A 26,491-nucleotide genomic window follows, 5' to 3' on the forward strand; every position below is an offset into this window, starting at 1 on the left:
AGCCTGCGTATTGCCTTGTTAGCACATTGGTAATAGGCTGAGGTTGAGAGATCATACTTGGTCAATACCTCTCTATTGTGTCTGTGAGAAAAGCTGAGAAGGAGAGAGAGAGAGAGAGAGAGAGAGAGAGAGAGAGAGAGAGAACTGAAAAAGCAAAGAATAAGAAAGTGCACAAGATAGAGAAGAGGAAGAGGAAGATAATTGTGAATTTTAAAGGAAAGAATGCAGGGAAATGTTAGGAGTGGTTTAAAAGAAAGTGAGGAAGAGTATGTGTGTGAGAGAGTGAGAGACTGTGAGAAAGGTTGAGGGAGGCTGCAGGATGCGAAGAAAACAATATCAGCAGATTTATTCCCTGACCTCACCCAACACTACCTGACACAAACACATTCAAACACAAACAGACACAGCTGCAAACATGGCAACACTGTCGGGCATATGCAGAATATATAGAAAACCTGATGGGACACATGACATGTTGAGAGGTACAATTCACCATACCAAGCTTATGAAACAATCCTATTCCAAATTCTTTATTTTTGTCTGATTGTTTTCTATCTTCAGTACTTTGAAAAGGCGCCAACGCTGTTTTGTTGAGTGTGCACCGTAGAGAACAGCAGGAAAGGTCAGAGGTATGGAAGATGCAGGAGACAGACTGTGATGCAGAATTTAAACCTACTACATCTTAAGTGCATGGTTTTCAATGTAACATGCTGAGAAAGCACTGGTCTGTTTCACACTAATTTCATAACACACTTTTAAAACCAGTGGTTTTCTAGAACCATTACCGCAGTGAATTATGATACAGATTATTACAACTCCCCTTTGATTTAGTTTTTCAAAAGTGGACATACATCACACTGCCAATCGACAGGATATAAATCTTATAATAAATGTGATAGATTAGCCACAGTGGCTAATTGTGTGCTAACACACACTCATCAGTCATTCAAAAACTGGATTTTAATGGGAGGAACCAAGAAGGGAATCCATCACTTTTCAAAATGGCCTCCCTGTGCTACCATGCCAGGAGGGTTGACTTACTCTCTGGGATTTGTAAGACTTGCGGAACTATTTATAAAAAATGTTGTAGTGCTCCTTTATGTAGGGACAATTTATTTGATGTGTTATTCTCAAAATCTTTGGAAAAAAGATGAGATACTTTGAATTTTGTATGAAGTGTGTTTGTGCGCAACTTTTTACACTAAGTGATTGTATCATAACTTGAATATGTATCGAACAATGTTAATAAAGCTAACAATAATGTTCAACTTGAAAAGGTGGATATGAGTGGGCTATTAAGGCACATTCAGGAGCTCCTACAGTCCCTTATTAGAATACATAAACAATTGTACAACACCAGTTTAGCATTAATAAAGCAGCCCAAACATTTTGATGTGAATTTTGTTGCTTATAGGTTTAGTATGTATAGCTAGGATTAGGTCCATATTGCCCTCTCCTTCACAGTTTGTAATAGATAGTTGGCAAGTTTCTATTTATAAATGCTCTCTCTTGTCTTCTCCCTCTCTCTCTCCTTGTTGGGGATGACCTTCTTGTTCTAAATATAGAAAAGGAGACACCTCTACCTCACAAAGGAAACTGTGTGCCCGGTATACGTGCTGTCTAAGAAACCTAAGCTCTTGGCATTGTGCTTCCATCTACTTGCACAGGAAAACATGTGTGTGCACACACTGACAGGCAGATACACAAACAGAGCAATCTGGTGGACAAAAGGCCTGCCAAGGAAGCCCACAGATACTTAACTGATACTTAACTCTGTCTCTTGTGCAATCTTATTTTAATCTGTCTTAATAGTGCCATTATACAATAAGTACCTGTGCACTGTATCGCCAATACATAAAAACAATTTAAAGAATTAATTGAATATTTATAAGTTCTACAGTCAGTTGATGTATGCAACCAACACAATTCAAGCAGTCCTGGTAACAACATATATATACACAATATATTTAAAGTAGCTGTTTGCTTTTTAAATTCTATATTGTATATAGATAAATATATAATGTTTAAATATTTATTGTAATATAAGCCACAATTAATAAAACTTATTAGCCACAAGTTTTCTTCACATGCACCCCAACATGTCAACCAAAATAGTGATGTGACTCTTTTGTGTTTTTTAAGTTTTTTTTTCTTTTTCTTTCTTTTTTTTTTTTATTTTTTTTACCAACAATAGGTTCTATATAAGAGTGGCAGAAGCTCTTTACACCCCTTTACTGCAGTTACCAAAGCTAATTCCATATAATGTGAAATCTTACATGGCAATAAACCTGGTTGTCATTCTTATTCTGATATTAGACAATAATTATACAGGAGAAAATACTTTTTGTCATTAAAAAGATGAAATAATGCCAGAATTATTGTTAATCTGTAAATTAACTGGACACTCCAGCTCTTTGGTATATATAGTGGAATAAAAAGTAAAATGTTCCCTTTTGAAATGCGGTAAAGGTCAGAAAATGAGATATTAAAGTAATCTTCTGGCCCCTGACATCTGAACTCGAGTACAGTACTAGATTAAGTGTATTTTGTTACTCACATCTCTGCTGATTGTTCTCTCCTCTCCAGGTGGTCACGTCCCTCTCAGGTCAATGGCGCTTTGGAGTTCTACTCCATCTTCCTGTCACATGATGGTGCGGAGCCTGTGCTAGTCTATAACAGCTCAGAACTTTTTGAAGACCACACCCTCCGCAACCTAACCCCTGGAACAGCTTACACCATCATCCTCGCTGTGAGTCCCCTAGTCTTTCATGTTTTTGATTTGCTTCATCACATTCATTCCTACATTAATGTGTTGGGTTGCGTGTTCATGTCAGGCCTGCACAGGAGGTGGGTGCACCTTAAGCCCTCCCAGCCAGGCGCAGACTGAGGAGAGCACCCCAGAGGGTGTTCCTGCACCGCTGGTCACTCCTTTGTCCCCACATGCACTCAACGTCAGCTGGAGACCTCCTGACACTCCGAATGGTGAGAGGACACACACTTATCTGGCACATACAGATGGTCAAATATACATAAACACTTATCACCAGTGACATTTAGAATAATGTTAAAGTTGATTTAAATACACGCAAACACACACAAGCTTTCAGTCCTCCACATGGCAGTGTTTTTTAATTCTTTAGTGGAAGCTAGTGATTTGATTTCAAACTAATGAGAGGTAGAACATGTAGAAAAGTTGAAACATTAACAGCATGTGATATCAGTTAAGCTGTGAAATTGAATACAAGGTGTCAGTATTTACCATAACCCAGTCTGTCACAAATATAAAGACCTGTACCACTGCACAGGTGACTGAAACAGGAGAAGATTTTGCTTTGTGCAAAGGTAATCAGATAAATGTGTCAGTGATAGGGATGAAATAGTTAGAGAAAATGAAGACAGGAAGGGAAACCAAAAGCAGAAAGCTTAAAGGACTCAGAGAGGGAGCGAAAAGAAACAAAGACGGGGAAGAGAACATACAATTTTAGACAGAGAGACGGAGACCGGGAGCGAGAGGGCAGTGCTTCACCAAGCTCCTTTAAGTGGATGAAAAGTGCTCCCTTTTGACTGAATAGAGAACTGCAGGCTGGAAGCACATGGACTCACAGTGGATGCCTTTCTCTCCTAGTGTTCTCTATTCTTTTTACCTTCATCTAGTTTACCTGCAGCCTGTTAGAATCTTTTACACAGAGCTGGAACAAGATGTGTTTCATGTATATTAGGCATGAATTGGCTTGAAACTGTCTATATAAAAAAAAATGCAACTATTTTCTGTGGACAGATGTTTTAGAGAAAAGACAAAGTTGTCGACAGAAGAGTTTCCTGCAAAATTCAGTTTTGGAATGAAAAACATGAATCAAAATTTCCTCAGAGTTTAATTACACAAAATATATAGTGTTTATCTCACTGACAGAGACCACCGCGTGCTGCATCATCATCATCATCATATACTTCTATCTGAAGTGCTGGTGTCATATCAACATTTGCCTCTACTTATTGCTCTACAACAAACCTCTACATATTGCATATAGTCTAAAATAGTGAAAAGGAAGTGTTCACCTTGAGCTCCATTTTAACTCTCACATTTCTCCTAAATTCACATCTGTTTATTTGCCTATTGTCTGAGTATGCATCACTAACCCATCAACACTCTAGGATCTACTGTGTGCAGTTATTTATCTTCATTAAAGAATAGATTTGATGGAAATGTACAATCTAAGTACAAAGTGCATATTTTCAAAAACACCTTCAAAAGGCAATGAGACATGGAGCACCCCTGTATCTCAGAGGTTGAAATTGTCGACCATGAACTGCAACGTCCCCAGTTTGAGTCCCCCAGGGACCATTGTTGCTATCTCCCTCCCTCTCATTTCCTGCCATCGTTCCACTGTTTGTAATAATGCCCCAAATATTTTAAAAGCCATGAATAATATGACATTTCAATATTCACCGTCATCACATTGCACAAACGTCAAGCAATCAAATGTCCCTGTGTCTCGACAAAACTTTTAAAGGTACAACACATCTTAAAATAACCTAAATATACCAAGTAACATTGTCTACCACGTACTGCACTGAAAATGTTGTATTTTTTTTTACAAATAAAACATGAACATGAATTATCAAATGCACATCTTATGAAACCAAATGAATTTAGTGATGAAAACCATCTGAGGATTTCCCACCCCATTTCACAGTCTCCAACTCACAACGCACTGCCACATATTATCAAATGTTACTGCCGTGCTCGTTAAAATATGTGTAATTCCATAATGCATGTGTGTGTAATGTGAATCGTGTGTGTTTTACGCTTAATGCCACATGAGTGCATTTCGCACCATAAACCCTGTGATGTGTGTGCATATTAGCCTGGATAAATTACTTAAAGCTTTTCTCATCTGATGACAGAAATTTATAACAAGGAGACACTTAATCATGATTACCCGATTATCTCATGCTTAAAAAGCTTTAATTTTTGCTTAAAAGGGGAGAGGAGCTCAGCGCCTTTTTTTTTCATTTACTCTCTTTTTCATAAATGGATGGCAACAATGACGATGATGATGGTGATGGGTTCCAGAGGAGTGAGATTCTGTGTCTCTCTCTCCCTCCTTCTCCCCAATTCCGCAGGGATTTGTGGGGGATAATCCTCTCGGGGATTAGGTCGGGGCAACACGCAGACAAAGAGGGGAAATAAGCCTGTTATGCATTCGCTGCTTCATTTCCCAACCTGTCTTTATTACAACCTATACTGATATGGGCTTATTCACACACACAAGCACACAGAGATGTCCGCACACATCTACACACACACATTCTCTCACACGCATGTGATTGGCCACATTAAGAGCTTCCCAGATGTAGTTGGCGTCCGTGGGGTTTTTGTGTCTTCATTTCCGTGATAGGTGTGTATATCTGTATTGAGCAATAATAAAACCCACACATGATTAAAGCAGAATAGACTCGTAGTTCTTAGCACTGATCTTTTGAGCCCCCTGTATGCATTTTTATGAAGGAAAAGCACATTTGGCACCGTACTGTTTCATTTTTTTATTAGGTGGATGTAATGTAATGTAATTATTGTGCCTGTGTATGTGTGTGTGTATGGACACACGTCAGTTCCCTTCTTAGTGTGTGTGTGTGCGCACATGTGTGTATCGTGCATGTAGGGAGTGTCCATGTGTGTGTCTGTAAATGAGTTTGTGTGTGCAGACCTATTTGCACCCACATGTCTGTGTGTGTGTGTGTGTGTGTGTGTGTGTTCATGTTCGCACTATTACTACTGTCCTTTAGAGGGCCTTTATCCTCGTAACGCCTATGGTTACATTTGCGGTTTCAGTGCTGTTTTCATCAGTGGATCACACTAGGACACTCTGACTGGCAGGTGTCGAGCCCCTCAGTCAGTTTTCATTTGCATTGTAATCCAGTGACCCAGACTGCATCCCAACATGGCAAAGCTCACTTTGTGATTGGAATTCCTCTTAGTCTGCACATAGTCCTACAGTGTTTGAGTGACCAATGCGAACAGTGGGTGAATAACATCAGAAAATAAATATGTGGACATCTTTAGAAACAAATTCTGACAAGGATGCCAAAGAACATACTTTCAGACCAAGACACAGTCATATTTTTTGTTTTATAGTTAAGCACTAGTGTTATGATGTTGTATTTTGAATGGAGTAGTGATGGATGTGGTTCATGGCAGAGAATTAATGCAACACATTGATTATGTTTACACGCAACAACAGTTATGTGCTAAGCAGAGATACTCACATACAGCAAACTCCTTTTGGATAATAAACACCAAAATGTGTTTACAGTGACTCAGGAAAGCTCCAGTCATCAGTTGCCTGACTAAGATGTCAAGATTACTGTGGCATGAAAACAATTTAGGCATATCATCATTTAATTTTCTTCTTCTACATGTCATAATGAGATGTTTTCCTTTGACAGGTATTATAACCAGCTATGGCCTCTGGCTGGATGGAGTTCTCATTTTAAACTCTAGTTACTCCCAGAGGTCCTTTGTGGTGGAGGGACTCTCTCCATGGAGCCGACACATTCTCAGGCTGCAGGCCTGCACAGCTCGGGGCTGTGGCAAGGGACCAATGGTCAGTGGATTCCTTACTCGTGAACACACAAATTCATTCATTAATAAATATTGTAAACTGCAGATAGGCATGCTTTATAAGTCATTGCTGTATTGCTTGTCTACAATTGTTCTCTTTCTTTCTCTGTTTGTTTCTGAGCTTATGTCTCTTACTGCACAGTATTTTTTCCACATTAACTGTAGTTGCTGCTACAAAAAACACACTTTTTTAGTATACAACATTTTAAACTTAGTATGTACAGCAGCAAATGTAAAAGCTTCATAAGATCCTCAATCCTCAGATGAATCTTATCACATCAGCTGTTGAAACAAAGCAGCTAAAACAGCAAAACTGATTGAAACCCGCATTTACAAAGTGTACGTGGGCTGTGTGTGCGTGTGTGTCTGTGTGTGCGTATGTGTCACTGGGCGTCATAAAGGTGATCGATTCTCTCGGCTCAATAACGAGGGTTGGCGTGGCGACAGTGACATTTGGTAGGAAATGCCACTCCATGCTCAACGATGTCTCTGACGACAGGCCATATTTTGGGGCATTTTTCCAATACGGACGCCATGTTTAGTCAAACACCAGGAGAACAGCTGACACAGCAGAACAAGAGAAGAGGAAGATGGGAAAGGGAGGGGTAAGAACAGGATGAAGGGGAAAAGAGGAAGAGATGACAGGATGGATGGGAAAAGGAGAAGAAAGGAGTTTGGGAAAGAGGGAGTTTAGGGATAAAAGACTGAAATGATGAGGATAGACTAAATGGTCAGTGGAAAGTGAGAGATGAGGTGAAAGTGAGGATGCGAAGGGCAGCAGAGGAGAGGTAACAGGAGAGTTAGACGGGAGGAAATGGGACAGAAGGAGAGACGAGGAAAGGAGAGGAGTGAGTGGACTGAGAGAAAAGATGAGAGATATCAGGAGTGAAAGAGAAAGGATACAAAGCAAAATGCAGATGTAATGTAGAGCTGTTTTGACTTTTAACCAAAATTGGTTTAGGTATTATATTTTAACACCTTCATTGATCCACTCAGTGTGTTTTATTTATTTCTTTAAATTAGGTGGAGATGCGGACATTACAGATGGCCCCAGAGGGCCCTATACTACTGGAACTGACCAATCAGAGCTCTCGATCACTCCGAGCCCGTTGGACAGCCCCACCAAGGCCGAATGGGAACCTCAGCTACACACTGTACTACAAAAGCAAAGGTAATTTACAACCGTGGTGGTTGCAGATCAGGCTGTCTTGGAGGTGAAGTGGACCCAAAAAGTCAGTAAAGTCTGCCTCCCTATAGGTCTCATTTCTGGCAGGCCAGTGCCTTCAAATCTTCATCATAAATTGTTATCTGTAAAGCATGGAAAATATACTGTCAGGCACTTTACAGAATCTGTAAAGTTTGTTGTAAACTTAAGGGTTCACTTTATGGTATCTCACCATCTCAGACCAAAACAAGACTAAAAGTCAGACATGAAATGGGAAAGTGAAAGAAAGAGTAATCAGATCAGAGTGGTACAGAGAAGACAAGTTTTTTTTATATTGCCAGTAAGACAGGAGATGATATAGGAGTCCAGATCGAAACAGTGGCATGAAGATGGAAGGAAGAACAAAGACAAGTTGTGGTAAACAATAGTATACAGAGAGGTGAGAGATGAGAAGCTCATATTCCCATCGATGTATGAGAAAAAAAGGAGAGCTGGACATGGAAAGAAAAGGGCTAAGAAGAAAATTGAACAAGATGAGAACAGGAGCATGGGGAAACAGCAGAACACACTCTCATTCATCCTTTAACTTACACATATTCACCAAGTCTCTCTCTCTCTCTCTGTCTCTCTCTCTCACTCTCTCTTTCTCTCTTTGCCACACACACACACACACACACAGTCAGAGACTTTGATCTGCACCTCACAGAGGAACAGACAGATTAAAATGAGTGGAGAGAAGGATAGAAGAGGTGTGGAAGAAAGAGAGAGATGGTGATTCGCTCTAGTTACCCGCAACCCCTTGTTTCTTTGATATACACTGCCTTCATCAGTTCACACAGAACTGCTATGTGTTTCGTGTGTGTGTGTCCGTATGTGTCCGTGTGTCCATCTAAATATATTGGGTAGACTTACACAGTGTAATTTTCTGATCCTTTTTCTTTGACTATCCTTGCATAACCTCAATATGGAGACCTCTCTCTTTTGATCACTCTCAGTTAATCTCAGTCAGTATTCCTCTCTCTTGAACTCTCACTCATTCTCCTCTATTCTCCCTCTGTTGTCGCATGTGTCTTTTATGAATCATTTTTCTGCCATCACACTGATTACTCTAATAAATAAACGTGCCATGAAATCTGTCTGTGCAAGACATCACCGTCTTCCTTCTCGATGCTTGGCCTAAAACCTTACATGTGTCTCTCTGCGTGACTCTCTCTGTCTCTTAGATGGTGACGGTATGTTGGATGGGAGTACAGCAACAGGCAGCTGGTTGTCTGTGACCGACCTACAGCCTTACACCAACTACAGCTTCTGGATCAGTGGCTGTAACACACAGGGCTGTGTTGAGAGCCTGCCACTCAGTGCTACTACACCCCCAGCAGGTACACACATCCAGAACACAAACACAGATACAGTACAGGGTCTCTTACCCGCTACCAGACTACACCATTGACACATGATTTTCAGTAGGGAAGTCTGCACATAGCCGCCATTTAAATCCATATGCTTTGATCAGATACATACTGAAATGACAAATGATGAAGTGACTCATTACACTCAATAATATTTAAAAAAGAAGGTGAATAGTTGGGGGGTTAAAATAAGATATTTTGAGAGTAACTGCTATTCTGACATCCAGGCAAGTGGCACAATTGTCCAGTAAAGTAGGAATATTACATATATACATATTGATAGGTATTGTAGGTAATCATGTTTTTACAGTGGTTTCAGTAAAAAAAGTACAGTGTAGAAACAATTAGTATGATACAGCCCTCTGTGATGAATCTTTACAGAGAAACATTCCTGTCATTGTGTCACTGAATGACTTAAGCATGGCAGTCACATGGCCAAGGATAGGAGTTTGATAGGAGGGGTATGGCCTCTGTTATAAAAAGGCACCTTTGTCCTCCATTGAATTTTGTATCTTCTGATATCATTTTAGCTTTGATTCTAACTCTACACACAGGGCCTGAGCCACTGTTTTATCTCATTACTGTGATTTTACTTGCTATTCTTGTGAAAAAGAAAGGTTATAGCTTGCTATGCAAAAGAAAAAAAAAACAATTATTCAATAAATAGCTGTGACAAACACACACACACACACACACATCATTGACTTTACTTAAAGGTCTGAACACACATTTCTGATTTACACAGCATTTGTGTATGTGCTGTGTGTGTGTTTGTAATTGTGTAGAATCAAGGCTGATTGTGCATACTGATAAATGTCAAAGCTGATCAGAGCAGTCTGGAGTTAATAGTAACCAGGCAGCAGAACACACACCTATAGGCACATTTTACCACTTCAGGTAATGTCAACGAAAGCATTGAATATATACGCATGCACATACCACACCCATGTCTCAGTCAGAGAACAACAAAGGACAGACTTTGGAAAGTTCTACTGTTCAAGTTCAAAACAAAGGCATAAGAAAGTATAAATTTTAAATACCAGACGTTTCCTCTCTTTCTATCTCTCTTTCTACCTCTGTGCCTCTGGCATCTCTTTAGACTTCTTTAAGGCAAACTGTCTTGATGCGTCCTTGTTCTATGAAAGAACAGAGAGAAGATAGTGGAGCAAGAGACAGAAGAGCAGAGGAGGAGGAGAGCAGAGAGAGAGAAGTGAACATAAAAGTGCATAGTTTAAAACGATTAGTGACACCTCTGATATTGTACCTGCTAACACACCATGAAAGAGACACAGGCTCACCAACAGTGTGTGTCTTTGTAATGTATGTTTTTTTGTGTGTGCGTGTGTGCGTGTGTGCGTGTGTGCGTGTGTGCGTGTGCGCGTGTGCGTGTGTGTGTGCGTGCGTGTGTGTGTGTCTGCGTGTGCAATGCAATCCATGTATTACTCGTGTTGTGGGGACATAATTCTGTTTACACAGTCACATTGTGAGTACTAGTCCTTTTTGGACAAAATGACAAAGTCCCCACAATGTAAATAAAGATAGAATTGGGTAAAGACGGGGGTAAGGGCTTTAGCAAGTAGCATTTATAGTTAAGGTCATTAGCTTGCTAGTTTGAGACTTTGACTGTGACCAATGGTACAGTACATATGAAACTAAAAAGAAATCTGAGCTGAAATAAATACTGAATATATGTAGGTGAAGCTTTATCATGCTTCAATAGTCTTTTGTTTCTTTTTAACTTTTCCTGTGACTTCATTTTTTGTTTTTATGCTTTTGTTTCAGAGTTTTCAGTTTAAGTTTTCAGTTTCCCTCTTTAAAAGATTAAGAGATAGGTCATTGATCATTAACTCTTTAGCCCCAACACCTTACATTCACACAGACACAAATGCACAAAAAGAGATGAAATGAGAGAAATTAGATTAGAAAGGCTAGCAACAAAACTGCATCAAAACAGAGTTACAGGTTGACCTTTAATAAAAACACACAAATCACACAGATGGACAGACACTGGAGCTATGAGTGCTTGTGTCATATATTAAATGTGTCACTGCTGTTTTTCTGCACCAGTGTTAAGAATTTTTTTTAGGCTTTTTTCATATACATACACTCTGTGTGTGTGTGTGTGTGTGTCGGTCGGTCTGTCTGTCTGTCTGTCTGTCTGTCTGTCTGTCTGTGTGTTTAGCCATCTTTAGGATAAGATGTCTTCAGCAATCAGTCTTGTTGTAGTGAGAAGAGAGTAGTGTGTTTGATTGAAGGGTCACTTTATACATCGGAGGGCCTACTCTTATTTCGCATAGTCAACACTACAGTCACTCTCATTTTCTCCTTTTTGTTGTCCTTGTCTCTTTCTTATTCTGTCCCTCCTCGCATCTTCCCTGTTTCTGTTAAGAGCTTGGCTATCGTACTGAATCAAGATGTTTTCACTGATTTTCCAACACTAGCACAATGTTATCATGCTCAGCTGGCAAAGAGGGGCACTATTGAGAGAGCAGGGTCATAACTCTGTGTGTGTGTGTGTGTGTGTGTGTGTGTGTGTGTGTGTGTGTGTGTGTGTGTGTGTGTGTGTGTGTGTGTGTGTGTGTGTGTGTGTGTGTGTGTGTGTGTGTGTGTGTGTGTGTGTGTGTGAGAAAGTGAGAGAGATGTTGTACTGGTTGTATATCAGTAAATCTGGCGGCTCTTTGTGGCACTCTCCCCTTTTCTCTCTTCACTCCTGTCTCGTCTTTCCACAATCGTCTCCTCTTTTTATTATCCAAATAGAGCCTTTCCTAAATAGAGGGCATGTGTCATTAGGTTGCAGTTTATCAATGAGATTAATAATGTAAACTGACAATTCTAATCTATTTTTTCTTGACGCCTTGTTTGTTTTACTCCTCAACTGTCTTTATTCAATCACTCCATCTCTTTTCACCACTTCCATCCTTTCCTCGTCTCCTTCCTCTCTTCTTCCTCTTACTATCTACTCACTTTCTCTTCATAGCCCCAGATGGGTTGTCACCTCCATTGTTGGCCCATGCAACTAGTACCAGTCTGAATGTTTCCTGGTCCAGCCCTGCCCACTCCAACGCACCAGGCCCACTCCGTTACAGCCTGCAAATGAGGACATCCCTTCAGAGGCCTGTGATAAGGTGAGAGAGAGAGCACAGTCACAGAAGATTAACAAGAGGACAACTTACGTCAGGTGTCCACGGTAAATGCAAGTGGTTCGAGACAGAGATGTGGTAATAAACAGCAATGAAGGAATGACAGAAACACGCAACACTGTCAGACACTGTCACTGTTGGAGACAATACATATCGCATATATATGCACCTTAAAAATGTGTACACAGACATATGCATACACATGTACATACAAAGGGGTGCATTATACAGCACAGCTGAATATGTCACATCAATATGACAGACCATCAGAAAAAACGAGGAAATGAGCTGGAGAGACGGGGGTAGAGTCAAAAAGACAAAAAAATCAAAGAGCAGGGCAGAGGGAGAGAGAGAGGGGTAGAGAAAATGTGATAGAATAAAAAGAGAGAGAGGGTGTGCATCTGATATGTATTCATTACATGCTTCCTGACAACAAATTGCAATTTAATCCAAGAAGAGGAGGCTCTCATTCTGTGGTAATAAATAAATGACTAGCTACATGTATTATATATCAGACAGCCATGCCCTCCTCCTCCTCTGCTATGGAAATCTCATTGTTCCCTGATTTATTCATTCATTCATCCCTTCTATCCATCTGATGCTAAATGGTCAACGGTCCCTCATTTATGACAATATTCTCTTACTTTGTCCTAGATTCCTTTGAATGATTATATGATACGGGATCAGGACGACATGGGAATATGATGAAAAGCTATGGAATATTGTACATATTGCCAAGATAGTCACTTGTTAAGTGACTATATGAAACTTGTCTCTTGATACTTTTACATTACACTTAAAATTAATTTAACTTAAGAATACATGAAACAGATACATGTTGTTTTCATGAAATAAAGATAAACATCCCGTCTTATATGAGATGAATTTTGAGAGTGAAAAATATATAATGTAGACTAATCATATACAATACACCAAATGTTCAATAAAAAACTGTTCGGGTAACATTTTCCTACTGAACACTAAATAACTACGTTGACGTTTTTCAAATCTGTTTCAGCTTCATTTTCTCCTCGTATGTACAATATAATGGGCTAAATGGCCAAAGAATTCTTTAATAGTCTATATTATCAGCAAAACGTACAGCTCTGATTTAAGCACTCTATATATAGTGTAACAAGAACACGCAGTTAAAATGCCTGAGTAGCAAATGTCATTGTAGCCATGGTAATCACTATGTGCCATGTAGCCGTTACATCAGCTGACCACAGGAACTGTTACTGCAGAAAGCACACTCTGGGGAGCTGTCCAGTGCTGAATCACCCTGATGGGGCATTAAGAGGCAAAACAAGAGATGGCGGATAAAGTTGAAAGAGAAAACATTTGGGCTGAAACACTGGAAATCAAGGAGTTGCTGAACGTTAAAAATACACTATGGCCAGAACAAATGGCATCAAAATCAACGGTGAATGCACTTTGTGACTAGAGGTGATAAATGTATTCATATTTTTGTCATTAAAGTGTAAAGAGATGATAAGCAGACAGATACATATACTGTATGTGTACTCTGTGTTTTCACTTCATGGTACTGGTTGGTTCAACTGTCTTTGCTTTTGGTACAAGGTACTTTGCTTTCCACCGTAGATGGTCCCCATCAATGTAGACCGAAGGCTTCACTGGTTGCCCTAGCGACGCCACATGAAACAACTGGGACATCATCCTCAACATGACAAAAGCACATACAGGAACAGTGGAGGTGTCAACCTTCCTGCCTTTATTCACCGACAAACTGTAACCTTCACTGTACATTTTCTCCTAAACTGACAACTTCACTGCTAACCTTCCCCTCTACTCTGCTTGTATTCCACATTTTCTGCCCCTTGCTCTTTCACTGACTACCTCACACTTGCTATACACCTTACACGCTGCCCTGTTTCTGAAAGGAGCTACACTATTCTTACAACAGAGGACATTGAAGCGTTCTTTGATACATCTGCACTTCGTCAGGTTGCCATGGTGTGGTTTTGGGCCTTCCATTTTTTTAAATCTGGGTCGATTGAATTAAGTAAAACTGCAGTCGCCGTTGACAGCAGCTTGGCTATTTGAAAATCATGGGTTTGTGCAGGATGTGTCGTGTTTACCTACTAAGTTTATTGGCGATATTCTCTTTCCAATCAGTCAATGCAAAGCCAGTCCAAACCAGTAGAGTTGAGTCAAGCCAAGTCGGTACCATAGCGGTGGAAAAGGGGCTGAGGACAGATTGGTAATAATCAAGAACGTTGCGTATGGAGTGCTGGAGTACAGCTTTAGTTCACAGAAATATTAACTAGCAGGTACTAGATCTCCATTTGTAAAGTGAATCACTTGCTGTCCCTCTTTAACCACCTGTTCGACTTCAGCACAGCACATTTCGACCAGATCCGAATGTTTGTCAGTAAATGTTTTTTTGTTTCTGTCCATCATCTCATAGGCTAATGGAAAACGCAACAGATACCTTTTCCTATCTCGTAGAGGGCCTGTCACCATACACCCAGTACATGTTTAGAGTGGTGGTTTCACACACACATGGGCAGACAACCGGCCCCTGGGCAACCCTGCGCACCATGGAGGACAGTAAGTACACATACGCATACACACAAGGACATACATAGAATTATGTAATATGTAATATATGTAATATGTATGTATAATTAACTTTTTATTCATAGATGCATGTATTTAAAAAAAACAGTTCCAGTGCACACAGACAATGCAAAAACAACAAAAAAGAAGTAACCATGAAAAAAAGACAAATTATTCCATTGGTGGCCATAAATATATTTGTTGTTGAGTCACTGACTGCTGTTGTGTTGGCTACCTGTTGGCAGTGGTTGTTGGCATTGTTTTTTTCACACTGAATTGTGCTGCCAGGGTGCTTGTGTCAGCAGTCCATCCGAGTCTTGCAAGTGACTGGCTGGCAGGTGGCTGGCAGCAGCTGGTTGTTAGTTGGCCTCTGCCATCAGTTGGCCATCAGTGCTGCTGAGTCAAAGTTAAACTCAAGGAGTCGGACAGATCTCCTGATTTTAGGTGATGATCTGAACAATAGCCTCACACATTAAACATATGGCGTGTGGTGTTAAAACGGAGCCTCTGCCCAGTTCTCTTTTATTCTCTGAAAGTCTCCAAGGTTCTATTTTATAAAAGTGTATTAATTTCTTGCTGTTGGTTGGAGGTGACCAAAACAATAAGGAAGAGTGACAGAGAAAGGGCGTAAAAGTGAAGAAGGTGTTGGAAACATGGACACAAGCAAGATAGGGTGAAACAAACTGACAGAGTGAGATTTGCATACTGTAAGGTGTGTGTCTGTGTGAGTGACCTAGCCAGTGTCATTGTGGGCTAATTGCTGTAATAGAATCATATTAGCCACTGGAACAGCCTCCTCAGTGCAAAGTTATAAATTAATTAGTACCACGCTATTATCACATACATTATCATTAAGCAGCTGAGATTTGCATACATTGGATACATGCGCATGTACAGACGCAGAAATGTGGATGTACACATGTATGCGCAGAGTACATACACATACCCATACGCATGGACACAAGTGCAGTTACACACACAGATGAACTCACACACCCATTCAGACACACACAATTGCAGACATTTAGGATGCATTAAATTATGGCCCTCTGCTTTTCTCATTGCTATGCAGAATTTAATTCCCTCTAGCAAACACACAGACACACATACACACACCCTCTCAAACAGAGTGAGAGTTTGTTACATGCTTTTCGTTGTACTCCATAATTCTAGATAAGGTAGAAAATAGTCATGTCTTTGTTTATGTGGACATGCGTATTTTCATGTGCGGAAGAAAACGTGAATGTCATTTTTTTGTGTATATGTGTGTGTGTGTGTGTGTGTGTGTGGACTTAAATAGATGTATGCCTTCGGTCACACCCCATTCTTTTCAGGCCCCCCCATACACACACACACACACACACCGAGAACATGTGTCATGCTCACACACCCGCTTGTCCTCCTTATCAATCACACACCTCCTCATGCTCACCAGCAATAGCACGCGGTCATGAAGTTTCATGCAGACAAACTCATTCTGAACAGCACATACACACAGACACACTGATAGTTAAAGTATAGGTGTAAAGAAAATTCTTTTAACATTTTTCTCTCTTTTTTTATACTTCCAACTTTGTTTTCTGTTCAGGTGGAACTGGACAGGTGGAGTTGAAGTTGAAAAAGCCAACAAAAAACCAGTCTGCAAACACATCAGTCTGTTTTCACTTGTGTCGTAATGATCTCAATCAATTTCTCACAATTAAGTGTCGGGTCTTACAATCCAAAAGTCTTCCACGCATGGACATATAGTACATATAGTACAGTAGAAATTCTGTTAACATAATAATAGAATACATGATAGGTATGGAAGCTTTTAATAAGAAAGGATTTAAACCAGTCATGGGAGAAAGCCAAGTGTGGCCAGATTGGATTTCTCTAACACTGATGTGTAATTTGTCACCATAAACCCATCCTCTCGTCATCTTGGCAGTGACAGGAAAGGCTGCATTCCCCTCCTAATCTCCTCTCCCGCACACCTCAGAAAATGACAACCTTAGCATGCGCCTCATTCAGAGTGATTTCACTGAGAGTAAGTCCAGTAGTTCCGATGTGATTTTTGTTGTCTTAGTTCAGTGCAGTTCATACGGTATTCACTCTTAGAGACACAGGCATGTACAGTCTTGATCTGAACACACAAGCTCACACAAGCATTCATACACATAGTCAAGTGACATATATATAATAGATCTTAATATACATGCTAATTTTTTATATTGCAGTCAAGAGACCCTCCTAACCTGATCTATGTTTGTAGGTGTGAGCTGCCAGGTTTTCCACTTCGTTACAAAATTGTTCTGTATATATTACACTGTATGTTGATATGGACCCGCATTATCAATATATATTAGGGTATGTTTTCCCCTCATTACAATACCTCCTTCTCTTTTTTTTTTATCCCTCCTTCTCTCTTTCTTTGATCCTTTTCATATATTTTTCTTTTTTCTCCTCCTTTTCAAACTTTTTCTTCACTCACTCTTTTTCCAACTCTGTCTGTCTTTTTGTCTTTTCATGTTTGAGCACAGAATGGGTTTCCCCTCTTCTATTTGACAGACTACTCCTTAAGTATTTACAAGAGAGAGAGAGAGAGAGAGAGAGAGAGAGAGGAGAATAGAGAAAAGGGGAGATGAGAAATAGAGAGCAAAGGTGAGAAAAGAAAAGGGTAGAGTGAGGATTTGAGGAAAAAAGGAAAAGAGAAGAAAAGAGAGGGCTAATGACAGAACAGAGAAAGAGAGAGACCCACGCTTCCTCCTTTCCTTTTTATCATTCCATTAAAGTTTTATATCCATCTTTTTAATGTAATTTGGTCCCTATGAATTCCTGCCGCTGCAGAACAGACAGACGGCTCCTGTGAACATAAACTCTAGCCGTGTTGGACAGCTCCCTTTCCTCTGTCTACTCCCATGTTCACACCAGCTAAGTGATCTAAGAGAGTATGTGTCTGTGTGTGCGTGTGTATGCATGTGTGCGTGTGTTTGTGTGAGGAGGTGTGTGTATGTGTGTTAAAGAGTGTTATAGAGAGTATGAATAAAGCACTGTTTTGACAAAATGATCTTAGCCAAGCAGTCTTAGCATGTGTTTGAGTGTGTGTGTGCTTGTGTGTGTGCACGCATGTGCGCATGAGACAGAGACCAAGAGCATTATAACACTGCTGTTTTGCCATATTAAACTTAAAGCAGAGAGTGAGAGAGAGGAAGTGTGAAGGAGAATAATGTGACAGAAATGAGGTTAGAGGTAATGACAGAACACAAAGAATTCATGTTATTTAATGAACGAGTGACTCCATTAATAAAATAGTACTCTACTGTATTTCCCAGTATGCCGTTCAGCTAGCTGTCCCAAGGAAATATTGAAGTGATGCGAGCATTATCCCACCTTTATTTTGCATATCAAGAGGTAACTAGAATATTTGATGTATACTTTTATAAACTCATTACCTGAACATGTATTTACACATAGCTTTTTGATTTATTTTCTTTTAAATATACTGTCAGATCAGATCCCAATGATTAGTTTTATACACCCAATATATTTCCACATTATATTTTAAAAGCCATATACTTTGCAACTTTTTTCTCTTTCTATAGTGTATGGATACATCACAAGGTTACCTGGAATTTCATAAATCACTCCAAATAGTCAGCTTCTGAAAAGCATATTGAAGGTGATTGACAGTTCAGGTATCGTGATGGCCAAGTACCTTAAAGGCTAATGTACATCTCATATACTCACAATGTTATGGATACACATCAGGCTCATGACCTTGGTCATGCAGCATCCTCTTTTTCACCTCCTCTTCAGTGTCTTCTAAAGCAGAAATGACATTAAATAATCTGTAGAAAAAGTAAAGATATGAATTGCAATGTAAATTCTCACAGTATTACTTGTCACGTTTTGACACCATGCCGTAAGCATCTTGATTACTGTGAAGCTCAGCTTTTGTCCTCATTATGACTCCTAGGAGCCTCCTCGACTCACCTTCAAAAGCCCCGTCACCCACATACACACATGTCCACAAACACACACATGCACACACAGAACCCTGCGCGAGGCTAAAAATAATACCCTTCCTCTTCTCTTCACATGGATACACGCAGATGTACACACTTAAATCTACATGGGCCCTTACTTCACACATACATACACACAAAAATGCACAAGAAGCTGCATAACGTATAAACCCACAAGTACACACACACACACACACACACACACACACACACACACACACACACACACACACACACACACACACACAATTTCCTCCCTCCCCCTCTCCCAGCCCATGTCAGTTGATTGTGTTATTACTATGCTAACCAAATCCTTATAAATGTGATTTAAGGCTTGGCGGCCCTGCACTCCTGTTTTAGCCTTCTGCTACTGTGTTTTACTGGAGAGAGGAGGAGGAATAAGGGTGGGCGGTGTGGAGGGAGGGATGAAGGAAGAGGGAAAAGAAAGAGGGGAAAGGCATGGGGGATGAAGAGGTCAAAGAGATAGGGGGTTAGAAAAGGTAGGAGTGAGTGGGAGACCAGAGGAAAAAAGAGCAGTTGGGAAAAGGACGATGAGAGATGGAAAAACAAGAGTTGACCAGGAAGGAGAGGAACAGGCAAAGAGAGAGAGAGAGTCAGGCAGCCAGAGAGAGAGAGAGGAGTTGCTGCGCATTCCCTCAACACTCGTTCGCTCCTATCCAGAGAGCAGTAAAGCGTCAGTAAAATAAAAAAAAAAGGGAAAAAGCATCACCTGCATCTTAAATGAAAATTTCAATTGAAAAACTTAACAGCCCTTCAAATTGCAGAATTTTACACGCGCCAGTAAAGCCTAAATAACACTCAACACTTAGAGGGAGAGGGGGAGGGGAGGCGGGGAGGAGAGAAGGAATGGGGGGTGACAATGGGGGTTACTTTGGGTGTTGACGGGGGCTGGATCAAGGTGACTGGATTGTGTTTTGTGGTAAAAATTATTTACAATTCAGGACTTTTATCTGCGAGCTGTCTGTGCATCTCCCTTTAATTTCATGTCTGTTGATGGAACAGACAAACAATTGGATCACTCAGACAGAAATTAATGCAGCATAGCAGACAAGAATATAGTCAAATAGACAGAATGATGCACAATGTCCAATTAGACAAGCAGGTAGAGAGACGCCCCAACCCTCCGCAAAGGCGAACAAGAGTGCAGTGAGGCACACAGACAGACCGGCAGATATGCACATAGACAGACAGGGAGACGGGCTCCTTGGTTATTCGTGGGGTTCAGTGGACCTTTGGTGGTAATTGAATCAGTGTGAGTGCTGAGTAGAGCTAGCATAAAAACCTGTTAACCCAAAAGGTCAACTCTCTGCATTGTTTATTTAGCAGGGAGACTGAGGAGAGAGGGAGCAAAAGGGGGAGAGAGACTGAGACACAAAGCACGAGTAACGGAGAGAGACAGAAGAAAATGAGAGAGAGGTGGTGGGGGAGAGGGAAGGGGTCAGAGAGAGAGAGGAAAAGAGAAGGAAGAGACAGACAGAAGGAGAGATGTAGATAGAAGGAAAGATGGGTTGTTGGTGGGACCACTTGTGATCTGTAAAATCAGCCAAGCTTTACATCACCATTTTAATACTGTTGTTTATTTGTGTGGGAGATCGAAAAAGTGTGTGTGTGTGTGTGTGTGTGTGTGTGAGAGAGAGAGAGAGAGACCACATTTTAATATGGATTACTATCAAACAGTTTCAAGCAAATTTGTTTCAGAAGATTATTGATAAAAAATAGTGCTTGGTGTAATATACCCTCAGGGTGTTTAAACCATGAGAGACATACTGAAGTAGGGCTTGCTAATATCCAAGTTAAGAATGAGACAAAATATTTGCCTTGTCATGTGCATTACACTCAGAGACATTTCAAACTTTCTGGAGAACTAGGGCATCCTGAGCCAAACACTGAATGTTAGTTGACATCTCAGTCTGTGTATGAAGTAAGGCGTATGACTTAGTGGAAGGTCTGCAAAATACACACTTTGTTATACACCGCTGTCTTGTGTGTCTGTGTGCTGACATGTATACACATATACATGCTTATACACTTTATCTCTAATACACATGCACGCATACTCTCTACCACTCATCTTCTTTCACCCTCTCTCTCTTTCTCCCTGTCTCTCTTACACACACACACACACACACACACACACACCGCCATCTGGGAAAGCCGTTAGCGGTTAGCGGTAGCACTTAGCGACGCAGCACGCTCCCTCAGTCCGCTCAGTCACCTTGATCTGCTTGCCCTTCACACAGCACCATTACTGCTATACTGCATCACTGTGGGTGTGTGGGTGTGTGTGTGTTGGGAAGAGTGTGTGTCTATGTATATGGACATGCATCTGTGTGTGTCCATTATAGAGCAGTACTGTGGGATGTAAATGCCGGGGGAGGAGGGAGGAGGGGGGAGGGAGCATTACCTTCAAATGAGCTACCATGGAGTGAAATATCCCTCTGACTAGTCTTGTGTAGGTTCTTAGCCATGCATGGACATGAACAAATCATGTGACTGCTTGTATGTCTGTGGCCCTTTCATGTGCATCTCCGTCCACCCGCATTCTTCTAATGCTAGTGAGGATCATTGTGCCTTCTGGACATAAGAGTGTAAGCTACTGTCAGGCATTGTGAGTGGCAGTGAACATGAGTAGACCCAAATTAGGAATCTACTAACTCTGAGCCAAAAGCTGTTCTGTAAAAATACTTTTCTCCTGCCCTGAAGTTTAGTACATGCCACAAGGTCTTCTCAATTATCAGTTTTCCTATTTCATCAAAAGTAAAATATATGATATATATTATGCCCAAATGTTCTCCCTCCATGCAAGTACTAAAATGACAGTATGAGTCATGTGTGTGTGTTTGCATGCACGTGTGTATTATGTATTTGTGCATGTGTATATGACAGCTACAGTGTTCCCAGCAGCCCAGCCGGGCCGACACTTCACCTTCTGCATTCTATGCTAAAAGATGCACACTTACATTGAAATAGTCGCAAGTACTGCATGAATCCATAAATACGATGTGGGTTAGCTCAGGGGGGGGAAATTGAGAGAAAAAAGAGTTTCCGTGTTAATCCCTTAGATAGGGGTGGCAAAATCACTCTTTGTCCTTCTGATGTCATTCTTGATGTTACTTGTCAAATAATGCTTTAGAACAAATCCCCCTTCTCTTTTTTTCTTTCACTCTTTTATAAGCACACATGAAGAATACATTTATCTCTTACTTTTTTCCTTTTCCTCTCCCTGCCTCTTTATCTATTTCGTTCTCTTTACCTCTAGGTCCAGGACAAGTGGAAACTCCAGCTGTATCAGGGCTCCATCCTCGAAGTTTAATGATTACCTGGGCTCCTCCCTCCCAAACAAATGGCATCATCACCAGTTATACCCTCTATCTTTGGCCCAGCTCAGTCTCTTTTTTAGATTTCAAACACAGCTCAGTCTCCAGCACCAGCGCGACCCTCAACTCCAGCTCAGGTCCCAACCCAAGCCTTTTGCCCTCTACTGCATATGTCTACTCAGGCTATAACCTCAGAACATCCAGTCCCAGCACCCCAGGCTCGAACCACATCACCATGTCTACTGTTAATAATAATAATGTCAGCTCCAGCACCATCCAAGGCATTACACCCAACTTCTTCCCTAGCCTGTTCTCTAGTTTGAGGCCTGGTATCACAGAAGAGTCTACACGTGGAGGCAATACAAGCCAAGGCCCGGGTTCCATTCCATTACAACCCACTGAATCTGGTGCTGCCATTGCAAACCCAAGCCCCGGTCTTTTTGTATCAAATCCAGAATACATTACAACCAGTTCTAATTCTGAAAATGTTCTAGAACAAGACCTTTTCCACAGACCCATCTCTGGTGTCTTTAGTGCAGCTTCAGATTCAAGTTCATCCGCTCTATCAGTCACTGTTCCAGGGAACACCACGAGCTACACTTTCCTCGACCTACAGCCATACCAGACCTACAGCTTCCAGGTACAATATATTACAGTGATACTTTAGTAGAACACAATTCTGTATCATATAGTGCAACAGATGTTTAAATGTTTAGAAAAAATGTTTAAATATAGTTTTAATGTTGTGTTTTTTCTTGCTGTTTCTACATTAAAAGTTACTGTAGCATAGCAGCTGAAAGTCCCACAATTAGAGATTATTGACTGAGAAATAAAAATAGAAAAAAGCATTTTAACAAACAGTTCTATAGCTATTAATTAATGTTTTGTTGACTGAAACTGCTAGCCTAACAATGACAGCACTAGACAAACTCTGAAAATGGTCTCAAAATTGTTCATCTAGGTGAAGGCATGCACCAGTGTGGGTTGTTCATTGTCTGGGATGTCTCAGCCTTTCCGTACCCTCCCCGCTCCCCCTGAGGGGGTTCCTGCACCTTACCTTTACTGTGACACGCCCACCTCTGTTCTCTTGTCTTGGGGTGCACCGGAGAGGAGCAATGGACCACTCGAGCGGTGAGAAATGATCACATGCATAAACTTCAATCCCGCTGTGATGCCCCTGTTTGTATACATTCCATTGTATCTTCTGTGGGGCATAGGTGGCTGATTGAGCGCAGAGTTGCTGGGACCAAACAAGTCTCCACAGTGGGCCATCTCCCACCAGACCCTCCCCCTCTTTCCTTTCTGGACTCTTCATCAGCTCTCAGTCCCTGGACTAGCTACCAGTATCGACTTGTGCTACATAATCAGGCTGGCAACACCACAGGTAAGCACATAACAATGGGCTTAACTGAAATGAACTGAAATTAAATTCAGTCCAAGCTGTCCAGCCTTAAGGCATTTACCACTTTGTGTCAGACTTTAAGATGAATGCTTCCCCCCGTCGTTGTTTCACAGTAGGATCTTTAACCACATATTGCTACATTCTGCAGGACCCTGGGTCAATATCACCACCAGACCCTCTCGGCCGGCTGGTCTTAGTCCACCGAGGGTGAGGGTCTTGGGGCCAGAGTCACTTCAGGTATGGGCACCTTTTTTTAGTTGACTTCTCTCTGGTTCACTAAAAACCTCTATGGAATAAGAGTACCAGAGGTCTGAGATATGGCAGAGGCACACAACTATAATTTAAGTCAAACATGCTACTATTGACAGTGAATTCAATATCTCCTGTTACATTCAACTGATAGAAGGTTTTAGAATCTCAGAATGAGCTTCTAGAATTTAAAAAGTGTTCAAGTTCTTTAAACGGAAAATAAACAACAGATACAATGTAACTTCATTATGAATTTCTTCAGTCACTTAGAGTAGAAAAGACAAAGCAATGTCACACTGATTCTTCTGTCTTTCCTTCTCGGAATTTAATGAGAAACGAAAACATTCAACTCAAGGTCCCCTTCAGAAAATGGGAGGGGCTGTGACCCTGTCTGAGGCAGCTTCCTTCCTGTCGGCCATTTTGAAGGAGGGGCCAGAGTTAAGTTCCACCACTGGCTAATCCCACATCAAGGCCTATCAATGAAAGCCACTAAAACAATATTGTATGCATGCACACACACACAGATGTACCCGCACACACATGCACTCACAGCCCTGCACTAATGCTAACTGCAGAAAAATGCTAATGCCTGTCATCATTTCAGAACCGCCCCTGTCATCTCTGCAACGGCACAGCTTTAGGGGTCACAGGTTCGAGAAGGAAAGTGTTCCTTCCTGGTTGTTGCTAATTGGACAGACAGGCAGGCCGCTTCCTGGTTACCAATTGACCTTGACAGCACAGAGAGGATTTTGAGTATCTCCCTTCATTTTCTAAATGGTTCCTTTGTCATATCACTTCTTGCTCATGGAGGCATTCGCTCTGTCCTAACCATTATACCATTTTCTTTTCAATTTGCTTATTTTGCATGTGTTCTTTGGTTGATAAACTGGTCAGAATATCAAAACGGTGCCAAAACCTACTGTCTGTCTGCTTTTCTGATATTTAAATGGCATCTCTGTAATTCACACGCTTCATCAGACTGTGAGTGGAGTAGTGTGTGATCTGTCTGTGATACAGTGAGGGATGAAGATGAGCACATTGATGTTGTAATGCAGGTTTTTGGATTGGACTATGATGGTAAATTAGATGCAATAAAGCAAAATGACATCATAGATACAAAATGAAGGTTTTTTGATCACGCACATTTGTTTTGCTTCACATACTCTACCAGTGTTTAGAGGTTTAGAGACCACTGCCAATGTATATATCCGCTTCTGTGTTAGTGTCACAGCTACAAGTGCTTAGTGTCTCATTCTCACACTCATGAGCTCTACCACAATTGCTGGTAGTTAGTTATGTTGAAGTCTCATTGATGAAACTTGAGTGAATTAAACTGTCAATTTGATTTTAGTCATCTCCAGATTTGTGACCCACCATAAAAGTTTCAATTGTTTAAACTCAAACATTTGATTGACTTGATCCCAAATCCTTAGATTTTGTTTGCAGGATGACATTATAAATCTACCTTCATATGTAAGTGATAACGGTGATGTATGTACGAATACATTGTAGAATTTTATTGTGAGCTGCAGAGGTTGGCACTCTCATTGCCTTTGAGTTTTTTTCTGATTATAATAGCATAGATGCACCAATACACACACACACATACACAATGTCCTTACACACACACCTATTCTCTCTCACGAGCAACTTCATCATCTGTATCTCTGTCTCACTCATGTACACATAAACACATATACAAACATACACACACACACACACACACTCACATACTGTACTGGCCTTAGCCCCAGTGCTCTGTGTCAGCCCAGGGTCTCTGCTGTCTTCACCATCTCCAGATTACATCAAGCTATTCAATCTGTAAATGACTTCCACCACAAAGCACACCCAACACGCACTTTGGGAAATGAGCTACCTAACTCAACATGACCCTGCCCATATGTGGTTGTGTGTGTGGCTCAAAGTGTGCGTGTGTGTGTCCTGCATCACCTCACAGTGTCACTTGTTAAATGAATATCAAGGTTGCATGAGAAATAATTATTCTTGACGTTCATTCATAATACTCTCATCAACACTGACCACTTAATCACCTAAACTCATAAGTCTCAGCAAGCTCTGAACTGATCACTTATGGTACATGACAGTTTGTATCCATAAGTGTGTTAGAGCGCACAGTGAATGAACACAGCCGTGCGTGTGTGTGTGCACGTGAGTGTGTGCGCGCATTTTTTGAATTTAACTGACTGTAGCTGTGTTGTGTGTATGTGGATGTGTAAACAAAATATTTATTGTATAGAGGTCTATGATTCAAACGTGTAGAGGTGTGTGTGTGTGTGTGTGTGTGTGTGTGTATTACCATTTGTGTGTGTGCCAGTTACCTTCATCTTCACTCTGAAATGCTGACAGACTGAACTGTTTCCAAATCAGATGCAGTGCTCAACAACAGCAAGCTTTTGTTTTTGCATGCAGCAATTCCATTACCAGCAGTTTTCATTATTTTAGCATGGTGTTTGTGCATGTGCGCGCGTTTGTGTGTGTGTGTGCTTTTGTGTGTACCCTGTTTTAAATTTGATGAAAGGAATCTTCTGCTCAAGTCAAAGTCAGGTTATCTTTCCCCC

General features: G+C 40.9%; 1 protein-coding gene across 1 annotated transcript in view; it reads left to right on the forward strand.

Moving 5' to 3' along the window:
* ush2a (Usher syndrome 2A (autosomal recessive, mild)) overlaps positions 1-26,491 on the forward strand; it is a 193,679-nt gene that overhangs the window by 92,770 nt on the left and 74,418 nt on the right. Inside the window, exons 43-53 of the mRNA XM_070832313.1 lie at positions 2,587-2,749; positions 2,835-2,982; positions 6,448-6,605; positions 7,646-7,793; positions 9,011-9,166; positions 12,174-12,321; positions 14,765-14,907; positions 22,204-22,901; positions 23,223-23,392; positions 23,479-23,645; positions 23,812-23,900. Of these exons, the coding sequence (XP_070688414.1) occupies positions 2,587-2,749; positions 2,835-2,982; positions 6,448-6,605; positions 7,646-7,793; positions 9,011-9,166; positions 12,174-12,321; positions 14,765-14,907; positions 22,204-22,901; positions 23,223-23,392; positions 23,479-23,645; positions 23,812-23,900 (2,188 nt within the window). The remainder of the gene's footprint in view (positions 1-2,586; positions 2,750-2,834; positions 2,983-6,447; positions 6,606-7,645; positions 7,794-9,010; positions 9,167-12,173; positions 12,322-14,764; positions 14,908-22,203; positions 22,902-23,222; positions 23,393-23,478; positions 23,646-23,811; positions 23,901-26,491) is intronic.

This window comes from Pempheris klunzingeri, chromosome 1, assembly GCF_042242105.1.
Source record: "Pempheris klunzingeri isolate RE-2024b chromosome 1, fPemKlu1.hap1, whole genome shotgun sequence".
Taxonomy (NCBI): domain Eukaryota; kingdom Metazoa; phylum Chordata; class Actinopteri; order Acropomatiformes; family Pempheridae; genus Pempheris; species Pempheris klunzingeri.